The following is a 20,580-nucleotide window of genomic DNA, read 5'->3' as shown; positions in this document are numbered from 1 at the left end:
CGAGAACTAGGACGCGTCTTGGGCCGTTGGCTGTTACACCATCGGCATGTATTCCTGTTCTCAGGTGGAATCGCGCTGGAAGTGTACGAGGGTATGCTGGTATGCCTCCGGGAGGCGGAGCAGGGGGAGGATTCCCTGGGCTCAGTTTTGGGCAGCAGTACCAGAAGGGAGAGGCGTTGAAGCAATTTGTGCGTGTATTTTACCTCTATTTACTGTATTGTATTGACCTGTCCTCGTCTGAACAGAGTGTTGATCTCACGGAGTTGGCAAAACAAGGAAAGCTGGACCCAGTAATTGGCCGGGATGACGGTATGTCTTCTCTTGTTGCAGCATCGACTAGAGGCTAACATGGAACTACAGAAATCCGAAGGACTATTCAAAGTATGTTATGCAACGACCACGCAAACCTGCCATTGAATTGACCAACCTTCTCCCAGTTCTGTCTCGCAGGACAAAGTCAAATCCAGTGGTGCGTTCGATCCGAGCAATAACCATGCGATGCGGTTCTCAATTCCATCCTAGCTCCTAGGCCCACCTGGTGTCGGTAAAACAGCAATTGTCGAAGGCCTCGCTAACCGTATCATCGCAAAGGAAGTTCCAGAGGTACGCAGCTCTCTTACACACCCATTGTCCACGGGCTCACTTTGGACGTCTAGTCTTTACACAACAAGCGTGTGCTGTCGATTGATCTCGCCGCCATCGTAGCAGGCTCTGGAATTCGAGGCCAGTTCGAGGAGAAGTTCAAGGCACTTATTAAGGACATTGAGGAGGAAGCCAGCAACGTCATTTGCTTTATCGACGAAATTCGTGCGTCATTCCTTACTTCTATCAGTCTTGTGAATCTAATCTCGCCATGTAGATACTCTGTTCAATATCGGAAAGGCCGAAGGAAGTGTGGATGGAGGGCAGATGATTAAGCCTTCGTTGGCGAGAGGCCTTCGATTGGTTGGAGCTACGACTCGTACGTATGTTTATTGCATTCTTTGGCCATAGCTAACGCTTCGTTACAGCTGACGAGTACCGCAAAACTATTGGAAAGGACGCTGCACTCGAACGTCGATTCCAACCAGTGACCATTGATGAACCGACCGTTGGAGCAACCATTTCCATTCTCCGTGGCTTGAAGCCCAAATACGAAGTACACCATGGTGTCGAAATATCGGATGGCGCGCTTGTCACAGGTACGCTCTGTCGCTTGGAAGGCCCCAAGCGCGTGTATTGACCTTTCCCGCCCTTCTAGCTGCTGTTTACTCCGCAAGATACATCTCCGACCGCTTCCTCCCCGACAAAGCCATCGACCTCGTCGACGAGGCCGCTTCGGCTCTCCGACTCGCCCAAGAAAGCAAGCCTGATGAACTGGAGGCTCTCGACAGAGAAATCATGACCCTTCAAATCGAACTGGAAAGCTTGAAGAACGAAACGGATGTTTTCAGTGTGGAGCGGAGGAACAAGGTTGAAGAGGACCTTAAGATCAAACGGGAGGAAGGCGATCAGTTGACCAAGTTATGGCACGCCGGTGCGTATCCCTTTCGGGCCGTAGTCTAACGGTTATCTAAACCGTCCTGTCAGAACGCGAACGTCTCGAGAAGATCAAGGACACCAAGAAACGCCTCGAAGACGCCAAGTACCAACTCGAAGTTGCACAAAGACAGGGTCAATATGAGCTGGCTTCCCGACTTCGTTTCGCGACGATTCCAGAGCTGGAACGGCAGCTCCCGAACGAGACCGAAGAGGAACCTGAAGGTCCCTTGTCGATGCTCCACAACCGGGTCACCTCGAACGATATCGCCAGGGTGGTCGGCAGGGCCACAGGTATCCCGGTTCAGAACTTGCTGAAGGGTGAGCGTGACAAGTTGGTTCATGTGGGTGTTTCGAAACTATACTCCGCGTTTCATGATGTCTGACTGTTTTCCTCAATAGATGGAAGAGGCACTCGAGGCTCGGGTCGTTGGCCAGGATCATGTCGTTACTGCCATCAGCGATGCGGTGCGGATTTCGAGAGCAGGCCTGCAAGCACCCAACCGTCCTGTCGCCTCGTTCTTGTTCATGGGTCCTACCGGTGTTGGCAAGGTACGCTCCCGCTCGTCATGTGTCTGTTCAATGACTGATTGGTGGCACCCGTAGACCGAGCTTTGCAAGGCCCTCGCTGCCTTCTTGTTTAACGACGAGAAAAGAGGCTTGATCACCATTAACATGTCCGAGTACCACGACAGACATACCGTGTCGCGTCTAATTGGCGCTGCTCCCGGTTATGTTGGCTACGAGGAAGGAGGTATGTACTTCAGGCTTACGACCTACGATTCTTGGCTAACTGGGATCCAGGTCAACTAACCGAGGCGGTCCGCCGAAAGCCATACGCCGTTATCCTCTTGGACGAGATGGAGAAGGCCCACAAGGACGTCGCGCTCATTCTCCTCCAGATCCTTGACGAGGGAACGATCACCGACAGTCAAGGCAGAAAGGTCGACTTCAAGAACACGATCATCTGTATGACCAGCAACATCGGCAGCGACATCCTGGCCAACCCCACTGCCAGCGACCCAAAAACCGGCGTAGTCACGCCTGAAGCCAGGGCGGAAGTGATCGAGAGGACGCACGAGTACTTCCCTCCTGAGCTTCTCAACCGGTTGGATTCCATCCAGGTCTTCAACAAGCTCTCTCGCAAGTCCATCCTGTCTGTAGTTGATCTTCGTTTGAAGGATGTGGCGCAGCGTTTGGAGTCGCGTCGTATCACGTTGGATGTGGATGCTGCTGCGAAGGAGTGGCTGGCGAAGGCTGGTTACTCGGATATGTATGGCGCTCGTGCCATTGCTAGGATTGTGCGCACGGATTTGCTGTTCCCGTTGGCTCAGAAGCTGTTGAGGGGTACTATTCGGTGAGTTCTCCTTTGCTCTCTCAGTGTTTCCAAGTTGGAATTGGCTGCTGACTGATCGATTGTGTAGGGATGGTGATACCGTTCACATTACCGTTTCTGAGGACGCCAATGCCCTCAATATCAAGGACAATCATCCCCCCGATCCTACCCTCTCTCGACCCGACTCTGAAGTCAACCCCGTAGAACAACCGCCGCTCACGGAGGAGGACAAGGAGGACAACTAAATGACTGGCTCGACGAGATGATGGCCGTATAGTCGAACTGCCAGTACTTTCGGTTAACTGCATTTCTGTACCCACACATACACCCTAGACACCAACCTCCACTCCATCTGTACCAGCACCCCCCACCCATCCAGACGCATGTATTTTTAATGATTTCTGTTGCACTTTTTCCTTGTATCTTTATTGTACGTACATACATATAATTGACGGTAATATAGCCTCAGTCCGAGCTGGGAGATGTGTGGCGCGAGTTGTTCGTAAGGTATAGAGCGACGGTGTAAAAGTAGCATATTGAAGAAGAGTACATATAGCGACGACAGCGAGAAAACAGACGAAAGCCAGAAAAACGCAGATGGGTATCGGGTATACAAAAATGAGCAGAGATAGGATAAGTAGGTCGTGGCCATGGATTGGGCATGTCATGATCGTGAATCGCGATTCAGCAACCAGGCGCAGGGCTCAGGAGAGCCACTACCTTTCCACCCCAATGGAGTGCTCATCCGGCTTCTGTTTGTCCTCAGGCTTGCGAGGGAAGAAGTTGAATTCCTGGGCTGCAGCTTGGAAGACCCTCCGCCCTGCTGGAACGTCGGCGGCTCTGGAACCGCGAAAACGATTGCAGCCGGACGGGAACGACGAGACCATGCCCCCACTAGGCTGGCCAAATGCACTGTAACCTGGGCTTGAGGGGGAGGAAGTCGGATATTGCGGGGACCGTGCGTTGTTGCGAGGAGGGTGGCGGTGAGAGCTCGAGCTCGCACTTGGCGGCGACGGGCTGTGGTTCATCCTGTTCCTCGATCGTGGCATCTCCTCAGGCTCCTCGGATTCTTCACGTTCGCTTGACCTGTCCCCTTCGCCGTTCATGCTGGCGTTAGGGGGAGTCGGGGAGGGGTCTCCATAGACATCGTCGAAGGAAAGTCTTTCCATTTGCTCGACGGGGGGGCTGGTTTCTGGTGGCCGATCGTCGTCGCTCAAACTACCGGCATGATTGGCGGATGAGCGTATGTTGGGGCTTCGACTTGGATCGCGGTTGAAGGTGCTTTGGGCAGAGCGTGATCGTCGATGGTGGGGGGAGCTGGGGTCGCCGTATGTCGGCGGCCATCCATGCTGTGGGTAGGGGCTTAAGTACTCCTGCGCTCTATGAGACTGTGGGCCCCTGTCTGCTGGATAATAGCCATTCGTCCCATCCCCGTGGTCATTGTAGGTGGCATCAGGATCGTCGAATGCTGTTGGTCCATAAGGTGCGTTTCCCGGCGGCATGGGGTCATACGCTTGCGCTCCGTGCCGGTACCGTTCGCCCGGATAGTAAGAATGGTAGGAAGTGGGGTCGCTCTGGCCGTGCCTGTATGGGGGTCGCTGTCGGGGTTGAGGGTAACCGGGAGCAGGGTCTGTTCGTGGCCGGTTCGGTGGGGGCGGTCGCCGTGGAGTCACGTTCTGGCGCAGGTCCCCTTGCATCGCAGAACTCAGCGTCTGCTAGTGCGACGTGCGATTGTGACGATCGGTGCAGATACTTACCGTACACGGGTGCCATGTTCATAGCTCCATAGTTGTTCAGATTTTCAATCGTCTGCTGTACCCTAACTTCATTGTGTGCAAAGTCTGCAACAATTCCTTCAGTCAAATTCCTGAGCCGCTACTGCAGCTTGCAAGACTTACTATACACGTTACCACTATTATCAGTGAAGTTGCCGCCAGTGATAGAGACATTGGTCGCCCCCTCAAAAAGAGGCATGATTGCGAGGTGAAGGGAGCTGTTGAGCAGGAGGAAATCGGAATATTCCACGCTCTACGGGTTAGCGCCCAAGCCAATCGATAACGGTCAAGCACTGCCTTCTGGCAGATGCCTCATGTCTTTTTGTTCTCGCGCGTGATGTGGTGAGTACAAGGGGGTTACCCACAATGCCTTACTCTCACTGTCGGAGAAACTGAGGGTGATGACTTGAAAGTACAAGGCAGGTAGTCGGCTTCGACACTCTGATCTATCGATGGAGCAACCGTTCGTGGCGCCCACAGATGGACACATGGCACCGAAAAGAAAGCCGCTTCTAACCGACGACAGAGATCATCCGAGACCTGGCATATCCCGTTGTGCACATTCTTTGAGGTATGATCAATAGGCCCCAATGCCCATTGGTGATGGGTCGAGAACGGTGGGCGCGCAACATTATTCCACTGGCAAAATGCTGAGTAGGCGAAACCTCCTCTGTCGATTAGGGTACCCTATCTTTATTACAAAGGACAGATGCTGGCTCACGATCGACTTACTCTATCTATTACAAGTAAACGCTTCCGATGAAATAGACGGACTTGACGCATACTTGACTCATATTGCCCTTAGGTCATCCCTAGTCGATAGCCATCTTGTTCCTGTCGAGCCCAATATATGTAGACAGCTTTTGGCTAGGAACACCCGCGCAAGACTTGCCATGGCATTACGTGGGGGAATGGTCATTCGCAAGGTACGAGTGTAGTTCCCCTGCGGCCGCAAGCCCTACCGGATGCGCTCGATCCATCCGCTAGGCTGTGATTTCCCAAAAGAGCTATGGCATTTCCTTTACAGGAATGCAATGCCGGTCTTAGAGGTCCTAGTGCAGAGGATACCTCTCGGAGGCACTAGGACTCTTCTGATGAGATTAGCTATTAAGCATCGGCGCAACGAGTAATGAATTCAAGGGCACCCGCCGATGTTCACGCAGCGAACACATAGTCCGCTGCGGTCGACGAACACCCTGCGTTACTTCACGGAATCCATGAGTCAGGCACAGATTCGTACCACGAACCTTTATCCGACCATCCTTGAAGTGAGGCATTCAGTACTATATAAGTTGAGCATCCGCTGTCGTTCTCAGCAACACAAGCCACATAATCTAATCAACTGAACGATGTCTTTCTTCTCCTCTCTCAAGCTTCTTCTCGCCCTTGTCCTCACCGCGAGGCTCGCTCACGGCGTAGCCATAACCTGCACATCCACCTCCGCCACCCTGGAGGACCTTGTGACCTGCCTCGTAGGCTACACGGTCCCTGCCGGATTTTACAATCCTGGTGGAGCAGGCGACTACAGCGTCGCCCAGCCGGGAGCTGGGGAACTAGACGCCTGGCGTACAGCCGTCGAGACAGCACTTAACGTCGATGGCGACTGCCCGAGCCCTCCCATCAACGTCCCAGGCCTCGGAGGAACTTACACCATTGGCCTCTTCACCGAATCCGTCAGCGGAGGGAAGTCGTTCTGTGTCATCTCAGAGACGAACACCTACAGCGGAACCACCAACGTCTTCGCCCGCGGATGGGGCTTCGTCATCACCACTGCGAACGATGCGGACCACCAAAGGGCACTTCATTTCAGTGCACCTCACCCGGTGTATGACAAGACTACGCCGTTGCAAGCAGCAGCCTTGTTCAAACGCGTCGGCGCCAAGTCGCTTATCGTCGCTGGAAGACACCGGATGGCATCCAGCAGTTCCTCTACATGTGCTACTCCTAGCAACCCTAACGACACCTACTACAAGACTGACCCTTCTCACGACGATGTAAGTCTACCCAAAATGTTAAGAGAACATCAAACTGATCTGAACCTTCGTGTTAAGGATGAACCCTTCCATGACGCCCTTTTAGTTACTCGTGAATGGCAAATCGACCAGGGTGGTTGCCCCAACAGCAACTGTGCCTATATTCAATGGCACAGGAAAGTCAGCTGCCCCAACTATGACGTATTCTTGTCAAGTGGTCCTGGTACGGCCCATCGTATTCTTCGCATCGAGTAACTCGACCCACCTTCACCATAGGGAATGGTGCATCGTCTCACGCGTGGTACCACGGTGCTACTATCCGCCCCGTTCGGCGCTTGAAAGAAGCGCTCGATGTCCACATGGCCCCACTCCCCGGAACCGTTCACGGTCTTCCAAGCACAGCCAACGATTGCCAACTCACTGCGACCAAGAATATTTTCGGGAGGGTTGTGAATGGCAGGATCCCACCAACGCACTGCACGACGGATGCTACCTTGGCCAGCGTTACAGGCGAATTCATTCATGTTGAGCAACCTGACCCGGTTGTCCTTGCAGATCATTACGACGCCTGGGAGGCCGCCCTAGTTGACGCCTTCCCCGCGCTGTGAGTGGTCCCGCCAGACCAACGTTGTACATTTACAGTCCAGGAAATGTGCTAGTTACATTAGGAACAAGTCCCATCTGAAATGTTATTCAACAGAACATACCTCCGAGAGCGCCATTGTACGAAGGCTTGTCCATGGGACGATGGAGATCGCAACGTTGATCTCAACCAAACCATTGGCAATGGTTTGGTTGAGATCAACGTTGTAAGGTTCCTGGTTCGGTGTGTCGGGTAACCGTACATTGTTGATGCTAGAAGAGAAGGATGTATATAGCAACGGCTATACAGCGGATATGCCAACGATTGGTACATGTTGCTGGTCGGTAGTGGACTCGTGGGATACAAACAATCCACGAAGTAAAATCAAATACCATGATGGACGAAAGGAACCCACTGGTGAAAAGGCTTCCCAAGGTCGCGCAGCTTCTTCACAGCAAGATGTAGACCATACGCTGCGTCAGTGATATCCGGAGGGGCCGCGGTTCCACGACGGAAGAGATGACGATAGAAAATATCAGCTGCAATGGGAGCATCTTCATCGTGGATTGACCTGATGCAGCGACCGTCGGTTAAATTCTTTACGCGCCGAAGGGGTGAGATGACTTACCACATAGTTGCGACAACACTGCGGAACCCGGCGAACTGCATAGTCGCAGCCAGAGAGAGAGACTCATCGGGGCGTTCTTGGTCTCCCATTGCAGTTTCACAAGCGCTCAGGTAAGCGAGAGCAGCATTGGAAGTGCGGCAACCTCGAATCAACGATTCCATGGTCAGACGACCCCCACTGAGGATTAACGAACTATCCAAAGGATTCGAGAAATCTTGAGACCCGTGGCACCCAAAGTGAACGATAGATGCTGTGTTGATGTGACCCAAGATTGCGTCGGGACTGGAGGGAGTGTCGGCTGACCCGACGCGGGTAACCAAATGTCGTTCGTGGGGGATTCGACACTGGATCTTCTTCAATTCCTCCATAGTGAATGGGAGGCTGAGTGTACGGGGCCCTGAATCTCCTGGCTCGACGACGACGAGCATTTCGTAGTCAAGATTTGGTGTTGGCGGCGGGGCTATGAGGTCTTGCGGCGAAGAGCAATAAGAAGAAACAACATAATCGGATAGGCAGTCGGATGCTTCAGGGTTGTCGGAGTAGACACCAGCAGCATGGATAGGAAGGAAGGCGAATGGACCTGTTGGGCACCACCAGATTCGTTTTGGGTTGTCAGTCTGACAGGCTGATCAGCGAAGTTGGGGTAAACAGACGATGAGAAGCACCGTACCTTCTGCACACCCAGAATTCTGATGACCGGTTCCGCTACCACATCCCAGAGGATCTCCAGAAGCTGCCTAAAGTCATCTTCAGCCGTGCGTCTGCTTCGACGACGTAGTTGCAGGCGCGTATTTCGGCTTTCGCACAAGCTGTCGATCTTGCGCTGGAGTTGTGCGCCCACTATCTGTCCTCGCGACAACTGCTGAACTGCGTCTGCAAAACCAGTGATTTGCTCCAGATCAGTGGCGAGAGGGTGGCGATGCAAAGTGCCATCCTGTTTCAGGATCAGGATGTCACAGCCGTACTTGCTCGCGTTAAGGAAGACGATAGGATTATCCCTGGCGGCGGTCCTGAGCATGGCGAAGGAAGGAGGGAGGAGGAAATCTTGGAAGCCGTCGATAGCTCGAATCCGTGCGAGGACCTCCTTTCTCTTCTGGGCGAGAAGGTATGGACGCCTTGACAATCCTTTATCCGAGATTGAGCGAGACCGCGGGGTTTCGTGGGTTGCTATCTCCAGTTGGCGAGTGACGGAGCGCAGTTCTACCGCCAAATCGGAATGGAGGGCATCCAGTTGGTCGAGAGGTCCCCGGAATTGGAGGGCTTGGGACCAAAAAACCGATCGCGCCGTAGAGAGAAAGACAACAGCGGTCTCCAACTGTCCTTGCTCGATCGCACACTGTACTGCGTCCCTCGACAAATCCTTAGCATGGACGAGGGCGTTCTGTCGCTGTTCCAGCGTGAGATCGAGAGAGGCTAACTGGGGGAGCATATCCACGCCGTAAGTGTAAGCTTCCAGCGCACCGTCTGCACGGTTGAACTCTCGGCAAGTTGAGCCCCAGCGCCTAGCATGGCGTAGCCTCCGAAGCGGCGAGGACCCATGGGATTGAGCTCCAGAGCAGAAAAGCTGGAATATTTCATCCAGTATATCCTTGTCGCCGGTGGCCCGGTACTTCATTGTGAGAGCGTTCACGAGGTTCCCAACTACCCGAAGCCAATAAGGATGATCAACGAAAGCATGAGTGGAACCCGACTCGACTCCAAAAGTATTATCAGGCCGTGCATACACATCAAGGGCCTCCCGCAGGGTTGCAATGCATGCCTCCAGGTCGCTGAAGTCACCGGTGTGTTCAAACCGGGTAGCAAGAGCGCTTGCCAGGTTGTGGAGCGAGTGGGGGCGGTCAGGGTGCCCTGGAGGGCGGAGGCTGAGCGCCTCTCTGTGCACCTTGATGCACTCCTCCAGGTCATGGAGGTTGCCATTGTGATCAAACCAGGTGGAAAGCGAGTTTGCCAGGCTGTTAAGCGAGCCCGCGCGGTCAGCGTGGCCTGGCGGGCGGAGAGTGAGAGCCTCCCTGTGCAATGTGACGCACTCTTCCAGGCTTTGGAAGTCGCCCTTGTGCCTGAGCCAGGTGCAAAGGGAGATTGCCAGGTTGTCCAGTGAGATGGCGCGGTCGGGGTGATCTAGAGGGCGGAGACCGAGCGCTTCTCTATGCAACCCGACAGCCTCTTCCAAGTCGCTGAAGTCGCCGTTGTGCTCGAAGCGGGTGTCAAGCGAGTTTGCCAGATTGTTGAGGGAGCTTGGGCGGTCAGGGTGACCTGGGGGGTGAGAATCGAGCGCTTCCCTGTCCAGCAAAATGCTCTCTTCCAGGTCGTGCAAGTCGCCTGTGTGCTCAAACCGGACGGAAAGCGAGTTTGCCAAATTTTTGAGTGATGTGGCTCGGTCGGGGTCGTCTGGAGGGTGGAGATCAAGTGCTTCCCTGTGCAGCGTGACGGACTCTTCCAGGTCGCGGAAGTCGCCTTTATGCTCAAAGCGGGTGGAAAGCGAGTTGGCCAGGTTGATGAGAGATGCTGGGCGGTTGAGTTGGTCTGGAGGGTCTAGATCAAGCACTTCCCTGTGCATCTTGATGCACTCTTCCAGGTCGCGGAAGTCGCCCTTGTATCCAAACCGGGTGCGAAGCGCATTTGCCAGGTCGCTGAGCGAACGGCGGCAGCTGCGGTGGCCTGGAGGATGGAGATCAACCGCTTTCCTGTGCAGCTTGATGCACTCTTCCAGGTCTCGGAAGTCGCCCGTGAGCTGGAACCGGGTTCGAAGCGCGCTTGCAAGGTCGTTGAGCAGCTGGGGGCGGTCAGGGTCGTCTGGAGGCTGGAGCGAGAGGGCCTCCCTGTCAAGTTTGATGCACTCTTCCACGTCCCACAGGTCACCGTTGTGTTCAAACCGGGTGCGAAGTGCGTTTGCAAGGTTGTTAAGTGCCAGGGGGCGGTCCGGATTGCGTGGGAGATGAAGATCCAGCGCTTCCCTGTCGAGTTTGATCCACTCTTCCAGGTCGCGGGTGTCTGTTTGGCGTCTAAACCGAGTGCCAAGGGCGCTTGCCAGGTTGTTGAGTGAGCGGGGCCGGTCGAGGTGGCCTGCAGGGCGGAGCGAGAGGGCTTCCCTGTGCAGTGCGATGCACTCTTCCAGGTCGGACAAGTCGTTGTTGTAGCCAAATCGCTTATGGAGGACAATGGCACAAATTTCAAGTATCTCACAGCGTCTTGGATGTTGTGGCGGTCGGAATGATAGGGAATGGTGGAGCCATGAGATATCTTCATCTAACAGGGATTCATCACTCTCTATCAGCTCTGATCCCAACATGCACGCGTCAATCCCTTCTCCGTCCTCGGCATCCATATCCTCTTGCAACTGAAAATCCAGCACCTCCATTGACCCCTCGCCGATACAATCCACGAACTTGACGCATGCAATATGTTGGAGATTGAGAAGGGTGATGAAGAGCATTGGGTCGCCACTTCTGAACGCCCGCCTGGCATCTTGAAAAACCGTCCCAGCTAGATCCAGGTCTTCCCCGTCATCGGACGCCAGGTACTTCAGAACTAGGGCATTGCCAGTCCGGAGCAATAGTTTGCCTCGACTGTCGGCCGCACCATGACACAAAGCGAGAGCTTCGTTGGCAATCACGATGGCTGTCTCTAGCTTGGGAATGTCGATTGATCGTCGGTACTCCCGGAGTGTCTCGAGGGCAGAGTCGGAGACGTTGTCAGCACAGTGCTTGCCTGGTGGACCAGATAAAGTCCATAATTGATCCTGTGTATTGTCAGAGTTCGCCGTTGGGTTGAGTGTGGGAGGCACTCACGATGAATAAGGATGGATTTAGTCTCTCCATCAGCAAAAGCTTTACCCCTTCATCCAAGTCACCCGCCCATCCATATCGAGCGAACCGGGTTACGAGGGCTTTGGTCAGGACAACTTCAGCCTTCGCCAGCGCTTCCTCGTCTTCTTCATTAAGGATGGTCTGCTGTAACGCGACGATCGCATTTGCGAGGCTATCATCGTTCATCTCTTTCGTGGCCTCGTCCAAGAGCTCATTCACGCGAGACAGAGCTCCCTCTAGTTCGTCCTTGCCTTGAGGGTCCCAACATGGTATGAACAGCTCGTAAGGGCGTTCACGACAAGGTAAAATACATACTCGATGATTCGCCCTCATCGATGACCTTCAGAAAATGGCGGTTAGTCAAAGTTGTATCAGCAGATGCGCAGACGCTCACCGTTTTCGTGTCATCAGAACTGGGACTATTCGTAGGGCTGCCCATGAGTTACAAGGATGCAATGGGAAGAGGGAAACGAGGGATGGAGGGGGGCTTTTTATTGCAACCCAGAGCCAGCGCCGGATGCTTGTTAGATTGACATTGCGGCGAGTTTCAACCACACAGAACCAGAACCACACCAGGGCTCGGTATTGATGCCCATTGAATGTCCATCAAGGCATCAATATCGCGTCGATGATGGTGGTCGAGAGGCAGGTGATACAAACTCTTGGCGTTGTGGAAGTAGACGTTGGTGGCTCACAAGGAAAACAATTCTGTACTTTAGGTTCGCCATCCCAGATAGACAACAGACATTGCAAATCAAAATGTAATTAGATATTGGACAAGCGTTACTAGTACAGTGAACCACCACGGTTACTCGTTAGACAGAGAGTGAGCCGCAGATGGAGCATTTGCCTGAATCCAGCCCAGGACAGTTCCATCAGTGTCATTCACTGTGCCAAAATCCAATTTCAGGCCTTTTGGCGAGGGCGGGCAAGTGGCGAACCATCTACAAAGATATCAGAAACGATGCGGCGTGAAATGAAGCACTTATAATTACCTAGGCCCTTCCTGGCGTACTTCGTAGTTTTCTCAGGGGAATCCAGTTTTCGTCTCTTGGGGGTCGACCGCGAAACCTGACTACCCGGCGTGCTGCTCGTAGCACTCCTTCCACGCTTCAAGGGTGAAACTGAAGGAAGTTCATCACCTGAAATCCCCTTTGATCAGCCTCAGCTACCATGAGCGATAGGTCTCAACCCTTACCACTGGATTCCTGATCAGAGACGACAAGACGCCTCGTAGCTTTCGCTCTCGGAGCTGGCACCGAAAATGAGCATATTTACCCGAAAGAAAGGACCATACTCACTCTTTGGAGGAGGTTCGTCATCCGAGGCGACGACTGTCTCTTGATACGAGTCATCGCTGGAGGAATACTCCGTAGCCTCACCGTCAGATTCTACATCGCTGCAGAGAGAATACAACACGTCAACTTGGCTGCTACTTACGAGAATCCAAGCGAAACGCGACATACCGACGTTGAACCCTCTTCTTCGGAGATTTCCTAGGAGTCTGACCAGTTTTGTTTCGACGAATCCTCGCCGCGACCTTCTCCGCTTTCGCATCGAGGTCCGACAAGGAGTCCACAGAAGTGCCATTATCAGACTCATACACAATGTCTTGTGAGTCAGAGGCGATAAAGCCCTCAAGGTTTCCGTGTTCATCGACTTCGCCGATATCCTCGAGAGTGCACGGGATAACATTCAGATCCTCCGCCAAGTCGAGATCGTACTCGTCCGGAGAGAGCAACCAGTGCTCATCTCTAAACCTGGACTTGGCAAGGCTTTCGCCAACATCTCGTTTAACGCCTTGATGGTTGGGGTTCTCGAGCCATACCTTTATGGCGAGGAAGAAGATTTCGTGCTGCCGTATATGATTAGAACCATCTACGAGCGAGCTCCAGTACTTGCAGGCAATACTTACATCTTCTTTGTAGGCGGGAGTCATTTTCTCCATGAGCCATTCCATCCACTCCTTGTCTCGGCATTCCTTCAGAGGAAGACCCTTGTACGTCTTCCCAATAGGAACGAGGATATCACCATAACCACCCAATTCCTGGATCCAATTCCGGAGGCCCTTATCGTAAGCTTCGAATGCCTTCCGGAACGTCAACTATGAAGCGAGAAATAAGGACCACATTCAACCGCCTAACCAGCGTCGAAGGCTACTCACAGCAAATTTCAAGTTTTTGTAGCACCACTTGAGGTATTTATATGGAACATTATTCATGCGTTCCCCGTAGTGCTTCTTCATGCGGAGGATCATCCCTCCAGCATTGGTTCCAAAGCGCCAATAAAGTGGGTGGTCAGGGTTGTATTCCGGGTCGTTGGGGTCCCCAGGACCCCCAAAGGGCCCACCGTCAGGTAGAGGTCCAACGCCCAAAGGGGCTGGTGATTTCTCCCTGGGTTCAGCAGCCCTCTGCGCAGCGGTCTTGTGCTTGAGGTTGTAGTGTCGTCTGTTCAAACGGCCCATGGTAAATGTATGCTGGGTATGTCGTACTAGTATCCGTAGGTATGAGTGTGTCGGTCTATCCTAGGTCAAACCTTGCTTCAGTTTGGTCGAGGAGAGAGCAATGAAGAGAGACCATCGCGTTCAACAGGGGGTTGATATAGCACCTAGAATTCCCACGAAAGATGACGCGTAAAATGACGCGTCTACACGTGATCGTGACACGAAGTATTTATGTGTGCGCTTATGTAATACAAATTGGAGGTTTTTTAACTGGGTGTGCCAGAAAAACCTAAATGAACCTATACATGTCTAAACATAATGCTCTGTTCTACAGTGTGTTTAGTCCTATAAGATGCACAATAAACATACAGTCCGCCGCTTAGCTCGAGGGGACCTGGCCGGCCTGTTGTCCCTGGGCCTGCTTCTTGGGTGGTCGTCGATGTCGTCGCGGTTGTCCATCATCCGGATTACTCGACTTAGTCGGCTTTCCCTTCCCTTGAGTCTCACCCTCGCCCCGGGAAGGACCTCCTTCCCCAGCATCCGCAGGCGCTCCTCCAGACCCACCAGTCGCAGGAGGTTTATTGCCCGACCGTGGTCGATGATGCTCCGACTTTCCTCTCCCCTTCCCTCTGCCTCCTCTGCCACCACCGCTTCCCCTCTCCCCCTTCGTAAGCCCACCTTGGTTGATTTTTTCCAAAGCAGCCATCTCCTCCTTCACCCGGTTCTCCTCCGCCTCCCACCACTTCAGGAAATCAGCTTCAGCTTGCAACGCCTCCTCTTCCTCCTGAATCTCTTTCAGCGACCGCCGATCTTTGACGGGAGCATGCTGAGTTTGCTGCGCTTCTTGGATAGCAGCAAACGAGACGGCCTTGGAATTGGTAGTAACGACCACAGGTTCGGGGGGCGGAGCAGTCCACGCCTTTCCACCACTGTTAGGAGCAGAAGCATTCAGCAAAAAAGGTTGAAAGTGAGAACCTTGGAACACTTACGAAACGTTACGAATGCCAGAAGACTTCGAAACGGCTTGCTTCGTAGGTGTAAACGTCGGGCCCATACCAGGCAAAGGTGCCAGCGGTGTCGTCGGCTTCGAAGCCTTGCTCCTCAACGGAGAAGGTGAAGGAGGCGCCGCCTTTGGTGCCAAGGGTCCAGCACCTGGTGTCGCTGAGGGGGGTGTCGCGGAAGCAGGAGGCGGCAGCTGGGGTGATGCATGCTGTCTCCAGGAAGGACCTTGCGATGCTGACGACCGAGACGGAGTGAGAGGTGTCGTCGAAGGACCGGGAGTCTTCCACCCTGGACCGTTGATAGTCGAAGGTCCTGACGTCGTACGTGGCGTCTGCCCTCGACTGGGGCTTGCAGATATCGGAGGCGCAATGGATCGATTGGATTCTTGAGCTTCAGCCATCAACGCCCTCATGTCGACGCTAAACGGTTCGGTGAGGGATGCCAACCATACTCCTAATGAAAACAACTTACCGAGGAGCGTCGGGTACCTTCCAGGGAGTCGAAGATTGGCTTGGCTGGGTAGCGGGCTCACCAAGATCCATGGCGAATAGATCGTCTCCCGATGGTCGACGCTGTACAGCGCTAGTTGGGATCTTGAGCTGCTTAGAGGGCGTAGATGGTACCTCCTTCGGAGGAACAGGGGGAGACAGCCTCGTCTTCGCCAGTTCCCTCGACGGATGCTGCTTCCCAGAACGCACATAAGGAACTGGGATATCTTGCCCTTCAAGCCAATCCCAATGCTTCGCCAGCAACCCATCGAGATAAACATCCGTCCTCGAGAACGAAGACTTCTCGAGTTGTCGCTCCTTGATGAACTTGGAGAGCTGCTTGACGAGGGAGTATGGCAGGTCATCCAACATCCCCATCTCGAGGAGAGACTCCATGTTGGCCGCCATGTATTCTTGGACGCTGTTGATGAGTTGGTAGGCATGGTAGTAACTGGCTTCGGACAGGATATAACAGCAGTTGTGAATGTCGAGGAACGTTAGGATGACCGACGAGCAGATAAGGATAAGCCGATCTAAGAGGAGCTCAGACTAGGAGTGCATCAGGACGGGACGAAAGCTGCATTGAGGAGGAAGCGTACCGCTGCGGCCATAACGTCGAACATAAACTCCAAGACATCATCGACCGATTCGGTGAACGCTGAAAACGGTTTAGTCACCAGGAGAGAGAGGAAGAAAAGGCATATTCCACTCACGTAGAACATCGAACAATTCCTTATCCTTCCCGCAGAGAAGGAATTTGAGCACAAACTCCATGACGTGCCACCTCATATGCTTCAAATCAACCCTCAACACGCCATCCTGACCCCACCTCTTCCGCGTCCACGTATCCTCATCCAACAAGCACGAAAAGAACTCTGATCGCGCTCGGAGGATGACGGAATACGTCCAAACTTCCTTATCTCTCAGCTCCAAGACCACGTCGGGCGAACAAGGCAAAGAACGTCGTTGTTTCGAGCCCTGTGCTTTCTCGAATAGTGCGGATAGGTCAGTCGACAGCGAAGGCGCAGGTGGACGTTTCACAGGTGCTTGAAGAACTTGAGAGAGATGGGGCAACTCCAAGGTTGCAGCCAGGGTGCGTAGGTCGGATTTGATCTCCGCGACGTCCACCTTCAGCGTTGACAAGGCGTGATCGGTTAAGGAGCTATAGACGCGTCGATCCCAAATAGCGAGGACTTCATCGGAGTAGAGATAATGGAGGATGATAAGGAGCGAGAGCGGATGGATGCCCGAGAAGGCGAGGGAAGTAAGGTTAGAGACGCCGTTTCCCGGTCCTGGAAGACGTCGAGTAACGACGATGGAAATGGAACTGGACGTTGCAGTCGTCCTTTTCGACAGAATATCATCCAACACGGTCGACCGAGCAGCAAGGATAACGCTGTGTGCCGGGACGTGGATTGTGCCGATGGAAATGAGCGTATCGGCGCCGTGCGGAAGGGCAACTCCACCATACTTCAGGCTCCCTTTGGCAGCCTTGACCTTGCGTTCTTCTCTCTGGATAATGTTCATAAAGCCCTGAAGCGTTCGGATGTCCTTCTCAATATCTGCGTCGTCGCCATCTTCATCGATATAGTTGTCATCGTCGAGCGACAATGCAGGGACGTTGATCGATGTCTTTGACCGGCCAGCTTCATCCAGGGCATCGACGACGGTCGGGTGGAAGCGATGTCCGGAAGGGACAGCTTCCGCAGGGAAGGGAAGACGATAAGGTTGAACTCGAGAGAGGTCTTCCGCGATCGAAGGCCCTTGAATGTCGATCTTCTTGGGCCTAAAGTCGACACGAAGTGCTCCAAAGGCACCAGTGCTGTTGGCACAAACATGGGTGACGCGTTGGAGATGTGGAATGCGCTGGAACTTGAAGTTCTTTCCACCTCCTTTTCCAGTTCGGATACGGACATAGGTATGCCCTGATTCGGTGCAGATGATTATGGAGCCTTCCGCGCCCATAGCGACATCCTGCTAGCGATTAGTGAACTGGAACCAAGAGGCGCGGCGAAAGAAGCGTACCCTGACTGAGCTAAACTTCTTCCGCAGCGCCCAAACACGCTGGGGTTTGAACGGAGAACCCTTATGGTGGTAACCATCCACACCGTCTCCGCCATCGGTAGGAGGGGAGAATGTGAACACTTCGCCGTTCGAGGAAAGGGCGGCAAATAGATCCCCGCAGCAAGTCACCTTCGCTATGTGGAAATCCTTGATCGCTTGTCGTGGTCGGAAGGGTTGAATCTCGGAGGGGAACGCGTGGATGGGGAAGCTGACAGTGTGATAAGCGTCGCGCAGAGGACCGAGCGCAGAGAGGAAACGTACTTGATTCGGTAATGGCGGTCATTCCAGATGCATTCAACCTGCTGCGTTTGCAAAAGTCCAGCCATAGCGTTGTCCTGGTTCCATATAAACCAGAGATTACAAGTTGAGTAGGACGTACAACTCACCGAGAGGGCCAGAGCGATGACTGGCTGAGAGAACTTGGTCACCTTGCGGGGAATCACCTGGACAGGCTGGGCATTCTTGTCGTAGCCTACTATCGGTTAGATCAGAGCAAGGAAGCACGGCCTCGAGTACTCACCTAACTGCCCAGCATTCGTTCCCCAGGTGAAGACCTCGTCGAGCGTCCAACACGCCGAAGCTTTCTTCGACGCTGCGATTCCGATAACTGTCTCTTTCTTCAAAGGCCCTGGAATCTTCCTCGGCGTTGGTTGAATCGGTTCTTCCAACTTTCCACCCGTCAGCTCTAGTGGATAGCCGAGCTGCGAAAAGTGGTTCAAGCCCCAGCTGAGAACCTCGCCGTTCTTGGTGAGCGCGAGAGTGTGGTCCTGGCCCAAGGCGACCTGTGTGATGGTGTAGCTGAATTGAGGTAAGGGCTTGAGGCTGAACTGGGTGTGTTGTCCGGGACCGAGTCTTCGAACGATGTCGGTAAGATGAATACCGGCCGCTAAGGTTGGCTGCGCACCTTCCACCACTGCCAAACCCACAGACCCTGAGGTTCCCGCTCTCTTCAGAAGTTACAATGGCTGGGAGAAAGGTAGGCCTGTCAGCTTTACACCAAGGCGATTTACGATAGGCGTACCTGTGTGGAGCTTTGACATTTGAATTTGGCGAATCGAAATTGGAATGAACCGTTCGGTGAGCTTGTTGTCTTTCAAATCTTCTGGATTCCCCTTCCCTGGGATGATGACTTGGTCAGGGTGGCTCCTGTCATTTCCATCCCCAAGTCCGAGTGCGGCATTGCTGAAGTAGCGATTAGATTCAAGAATCTGAACGCGATCGTGCTACATACCGATTCGCTCCCCAAGTAAACAACTCGGCGTTCAGCTGGCGAGAGTCAGGATTGGTCCCGTTGATTGTCGAATTGTATAGGTCGAATGCCGTGTAGCCCTCCCAATCCTTGAGGGAGATGTCGATATCGGAGCGTTGGAGAAGCATTTGGCTGAAGGTGACGCCAATTTGAGCAAATGTACGGTAAACGACAGGGGGTAACGTACGCTGCAGGAAGATTCGCATGGTAAAGTGCTCGATGCAACGGCGTCCAATGGCTCTCCGTATCAGGTACGTTGACGTTGATATTGGGGTGCTTGAGTAACGCCCGGACGTATTCGACATTCTCGACGGCGGAGCAAGCGAGGTGAAGTACGGTTCGACCGAGCCAATCTCTTGCATTGACGTCCACAGGCGGTGTCATCGTGGCTAAGGGGCTGGGTTTGTTCCACGACTTGGCCCCGCTGGTGCTCGGCTGAGCAGATGCACCATTCCCAGCTTGTTGCTTCCGGTCGTTAAGTCCGCCATCGAGCAACCGCTGGAACTGCTGCAAATTTCGGGTGTTGAAGTAATCATGAGCCAAGGTCATGCAGACGGTGTAGAAGGACTGAACGACCTCGAAAGAGTTGGCGAAAACTCTCTCGTATCAGTCGGACTGTCCGGGAGGTTCTGTACCGCTCGAGGTGACGAAGTACAGAGGTTATCGAGAACGGCGAGTCTTGCTACCTTTGCCGTTGGGCGATTGCGCGACTTTAAGACCAGCGATGAACGTTCAGGAAGAAATCCGAGGTCGCCGTTCGGAGCCTTGATAGAGACGTCAGGAAGCCAAGATGTGATTCATCTTCAATCATCGGCTTCGAGCCCCGCAACGCACGTGCAATCAATTTTGAGTTTCCGTTTCAGGAAAGACGCCCCTATTCAAGGGCTGCCCTCATACAAGAACGTGTCCTGGAGAAGGGGCAGAAGACTCCAGTTTGGCGTTAATCATTGTTCAAGAAGTTTAAACGCACCATATGAGTCATCTGAGCCCGTTGTGTCATTCTCTGGGCAACCCACCATCCCGGGGGCGAAGCCAACGCGAATCGCGCCTTGCGTCGAGATGCGAAGGCGCGCTCACAGTGACAGGAAACCCAGGAAAGTGTGAGCAATATATCCTGATAATAAGCATGCGCGTTTTCCTTTGCACCAACGTGCTTGGAGTATAGCGAGATGCGAGGGGGACGACGCTGCAACGTCATCACGTACTGAAAAATTCCAGGCTCCATTCCGATATAACTTCAGGAAGGAGCCTCCGCACTCAAGAGCTGAAATGGTCGAATATAAGCTTCATATAGCGACTAAGCGAACTTCAGTCAGCACAAAGGTTGAGTGTAACGATGGATCGTTGCAGAATTCAGGGCCCTCTGATCCTTGTCAGTATCGAGTGTCAGTATCGAGAACTGGCAAGGTGCCAGTTTTCATAGCCCCGAATCCTCAAAAGATACAGTTAGGAATAACGGATGGGAGGGGATACAAGAAAGCAGCTAAGTACTACGCTGCGGCGGCGGCGAGTGGAATCTTCCATTTTGAGCTCCGATTCAAACCAGAAAACCACTGGAACCGAGTTCGATCCCCTGCGGCTGCACCGTTACTACTATCCAAGTTGGAACAGGCCGAGTGTCATATGCATGGACTACGAAATTGGCGACACAGAGACCAGTCAAAGCCTGTGTGCTGACCTGCAAACTAAGTATTCGCAACTTGCCATTCGGCCTG

General features: G+C 53.4%; 6 protein-coding genes across 6 annotated transcripts; 2 read left to right on the top strand and 4 right to left on the bottom strand.

The window, feature by feature from the left end:
• Positions 1 to 101: 101 nt before the first annotated feature.
• Positions 102 to 3,099, top strand: CC1G_14783 (hsp78-like protein; the record flags this gene model as incomplete). Its single annotated transcript, XM_002910759.1, has 12 exons — positions 102 to 188; positions 246 to 309; positions 530 to 603; positions 657 to 807; positions 860 to 961; positions 1,011 to 1,181; positions 1,241 to 1,516; positions 1,570 to 1,862; positions 1,921 to 2,070; positions 2,125 to 2,272; positions 2,323 to 2,875; positions 2,943 to 3,099. 12 exons carry the CDS (start codon positions 102 to 104, stop codon positions 3,097 to 3,099), a joined length of 2,226 nt encoding a protein of 741 aa, XP_002910805.1.
• A 471-nt stretch (positions 3,100 to 3,570) lies between these two features.
• Positions 3,571 to 4,828, bottom strand: CC1G_04006 (hypothetical protein; the record flags this gene model as incomplete). The annotated part of the gene is made up of 3 exons (XM_001831063.1): positions 3,571 to 4,544; positions 4,612 to 4,695; positions 4,753 to 4,828. The coding sequence occupies 3 exons, from the start codon at positions 4,826 to 4,828 to the stop codon at positions 3,571 to 3,573; spliced, it is 1,134 nt and encodes a 377-aa protein (XP_001831115.1).
• A 1,150-nt stretch (positions 4,829 to 5,978) lies between these two features.
• CC1G_04005 (hypothetical protein) lies at positions 5,979 to 7,210 on the top strand (the record flags this gene model as incomplete). The annotated part of the gene is made up of 3 exons (XM_001831062.1): positions 5,979 to 6,623; positions 6,681 to 6,825; positions 6,879 to 7,210. The coding sequence occupies 3 exons, from the start codon at positions 5,979 to 5,981 to the stop codon at positions 7,208 to 7,210; spliced, it is 1,122 nt and encodes a 373-aa protein (XP_001831114.1).
• Positions 7,211 to 7,569: 359 nt separating this feature from the next.
• CC1G_04004 (hypothetical protein) lies at positions 7,570 to 12,058 on the bottom strand (the record flags this gene model as incomplete). The annotated part of the gene is made up of 6 exons (XM_001831061.2): positions 7,570 to 7,756; positions 7,814 to 8,430; positions 8,484 to 11,552; positions 11,602 to 11,870; positions 11,935 to 11,959; positions 12,014 to 12,058. The coding sequence occupies 6 exons, from the start codon at positions 12,056 to 12,058 to the stop codon at positions 7,570 to 7,572; spliced, it is 4,212 nt and encodes a 1,403-aa protein (XP_001831113.2).
• Positions 12,059 to 12,525: 467 nt separating this feature from the next.
• On the bottom strand, positions 12,526 to 14,083 carry CC1G_04003 (hypothetical protein; the record flags this gene model as incomplete). Its single annotated transcript, XM_001831060.1, has 7 exons — positions 12,526 to 12,563; positions 12,615 to 12,761; positions 12,818 to 12,871; positions 12,921 to 13,018; positions 13,086 to 13,474; positions 13,535 to 13,723; positions 13,784 to 14,083. The coding sequence occupies 7 exons, from the start codon at positions 14,081 to 14,083 to the stop codon at positions 12,526 to 12,528; spliced, it is 1,215 nt and encodes a 404-aa protein (XP_001831112.1).
• Positions 14,084 to 14,441: 358 nt separating this feature from the next.
• Positions 14,442 to 20,090, bottom strand: CC1G_04002 (hypothetical protein; the record flags this gene model as incomplete). The annotated part of the gene is made up of 14 exons (XM_001831059.2): positions 14,442 to 14,991; positions 15,052 to 15,483; positions 15,536 to 16,101; positions 16,152 to 16,210; positions 16,266 to 17,526; positions 17,578 to 17,824; positions 17,878 to 17,951; positions 18,003 to 18,088; positions 18,137 to 18,468; positions 18,521 to 18,581; positions 18,638 to 18,798; positions 18,848 to 18,997; positions 19,053 to 19,432; positions 19,836 to 20,090. The coding sequence occupies 14 exons, from the start codon at positions 20,088 to 20,090 to the stop codon at positions 14,442 to 14,444; spliced, it is 4,614 nt and encodes a 1,537-aa protein (XP_001831111.2).
• Positions 20,091 to 20,580: the final 490 nt, after the last annotated feature.

The sequence above is a fragment of the Coprinopsis cinerea genome (genome assembly GCF_000182895.1).
Source record: "Coprinopsis cinerea okayama7#130 chromosome 7 map unlocalized cont3.7, whole genome shotgun sequence".
Classification (NCBI taxonomy): domain Eukaryota; kingdom Fungi; phylum Basidiomycota; class Agaricomycetes; order Agaricales; family Psathyrellaceae; genus Coprinopsis; species Coprinopsis cinerea.
The sequence above is the reverse complement of the archived record's forward strand: the minus strand, read 5'-3'. Positions and strand labels throughout refer to the sequence as shown.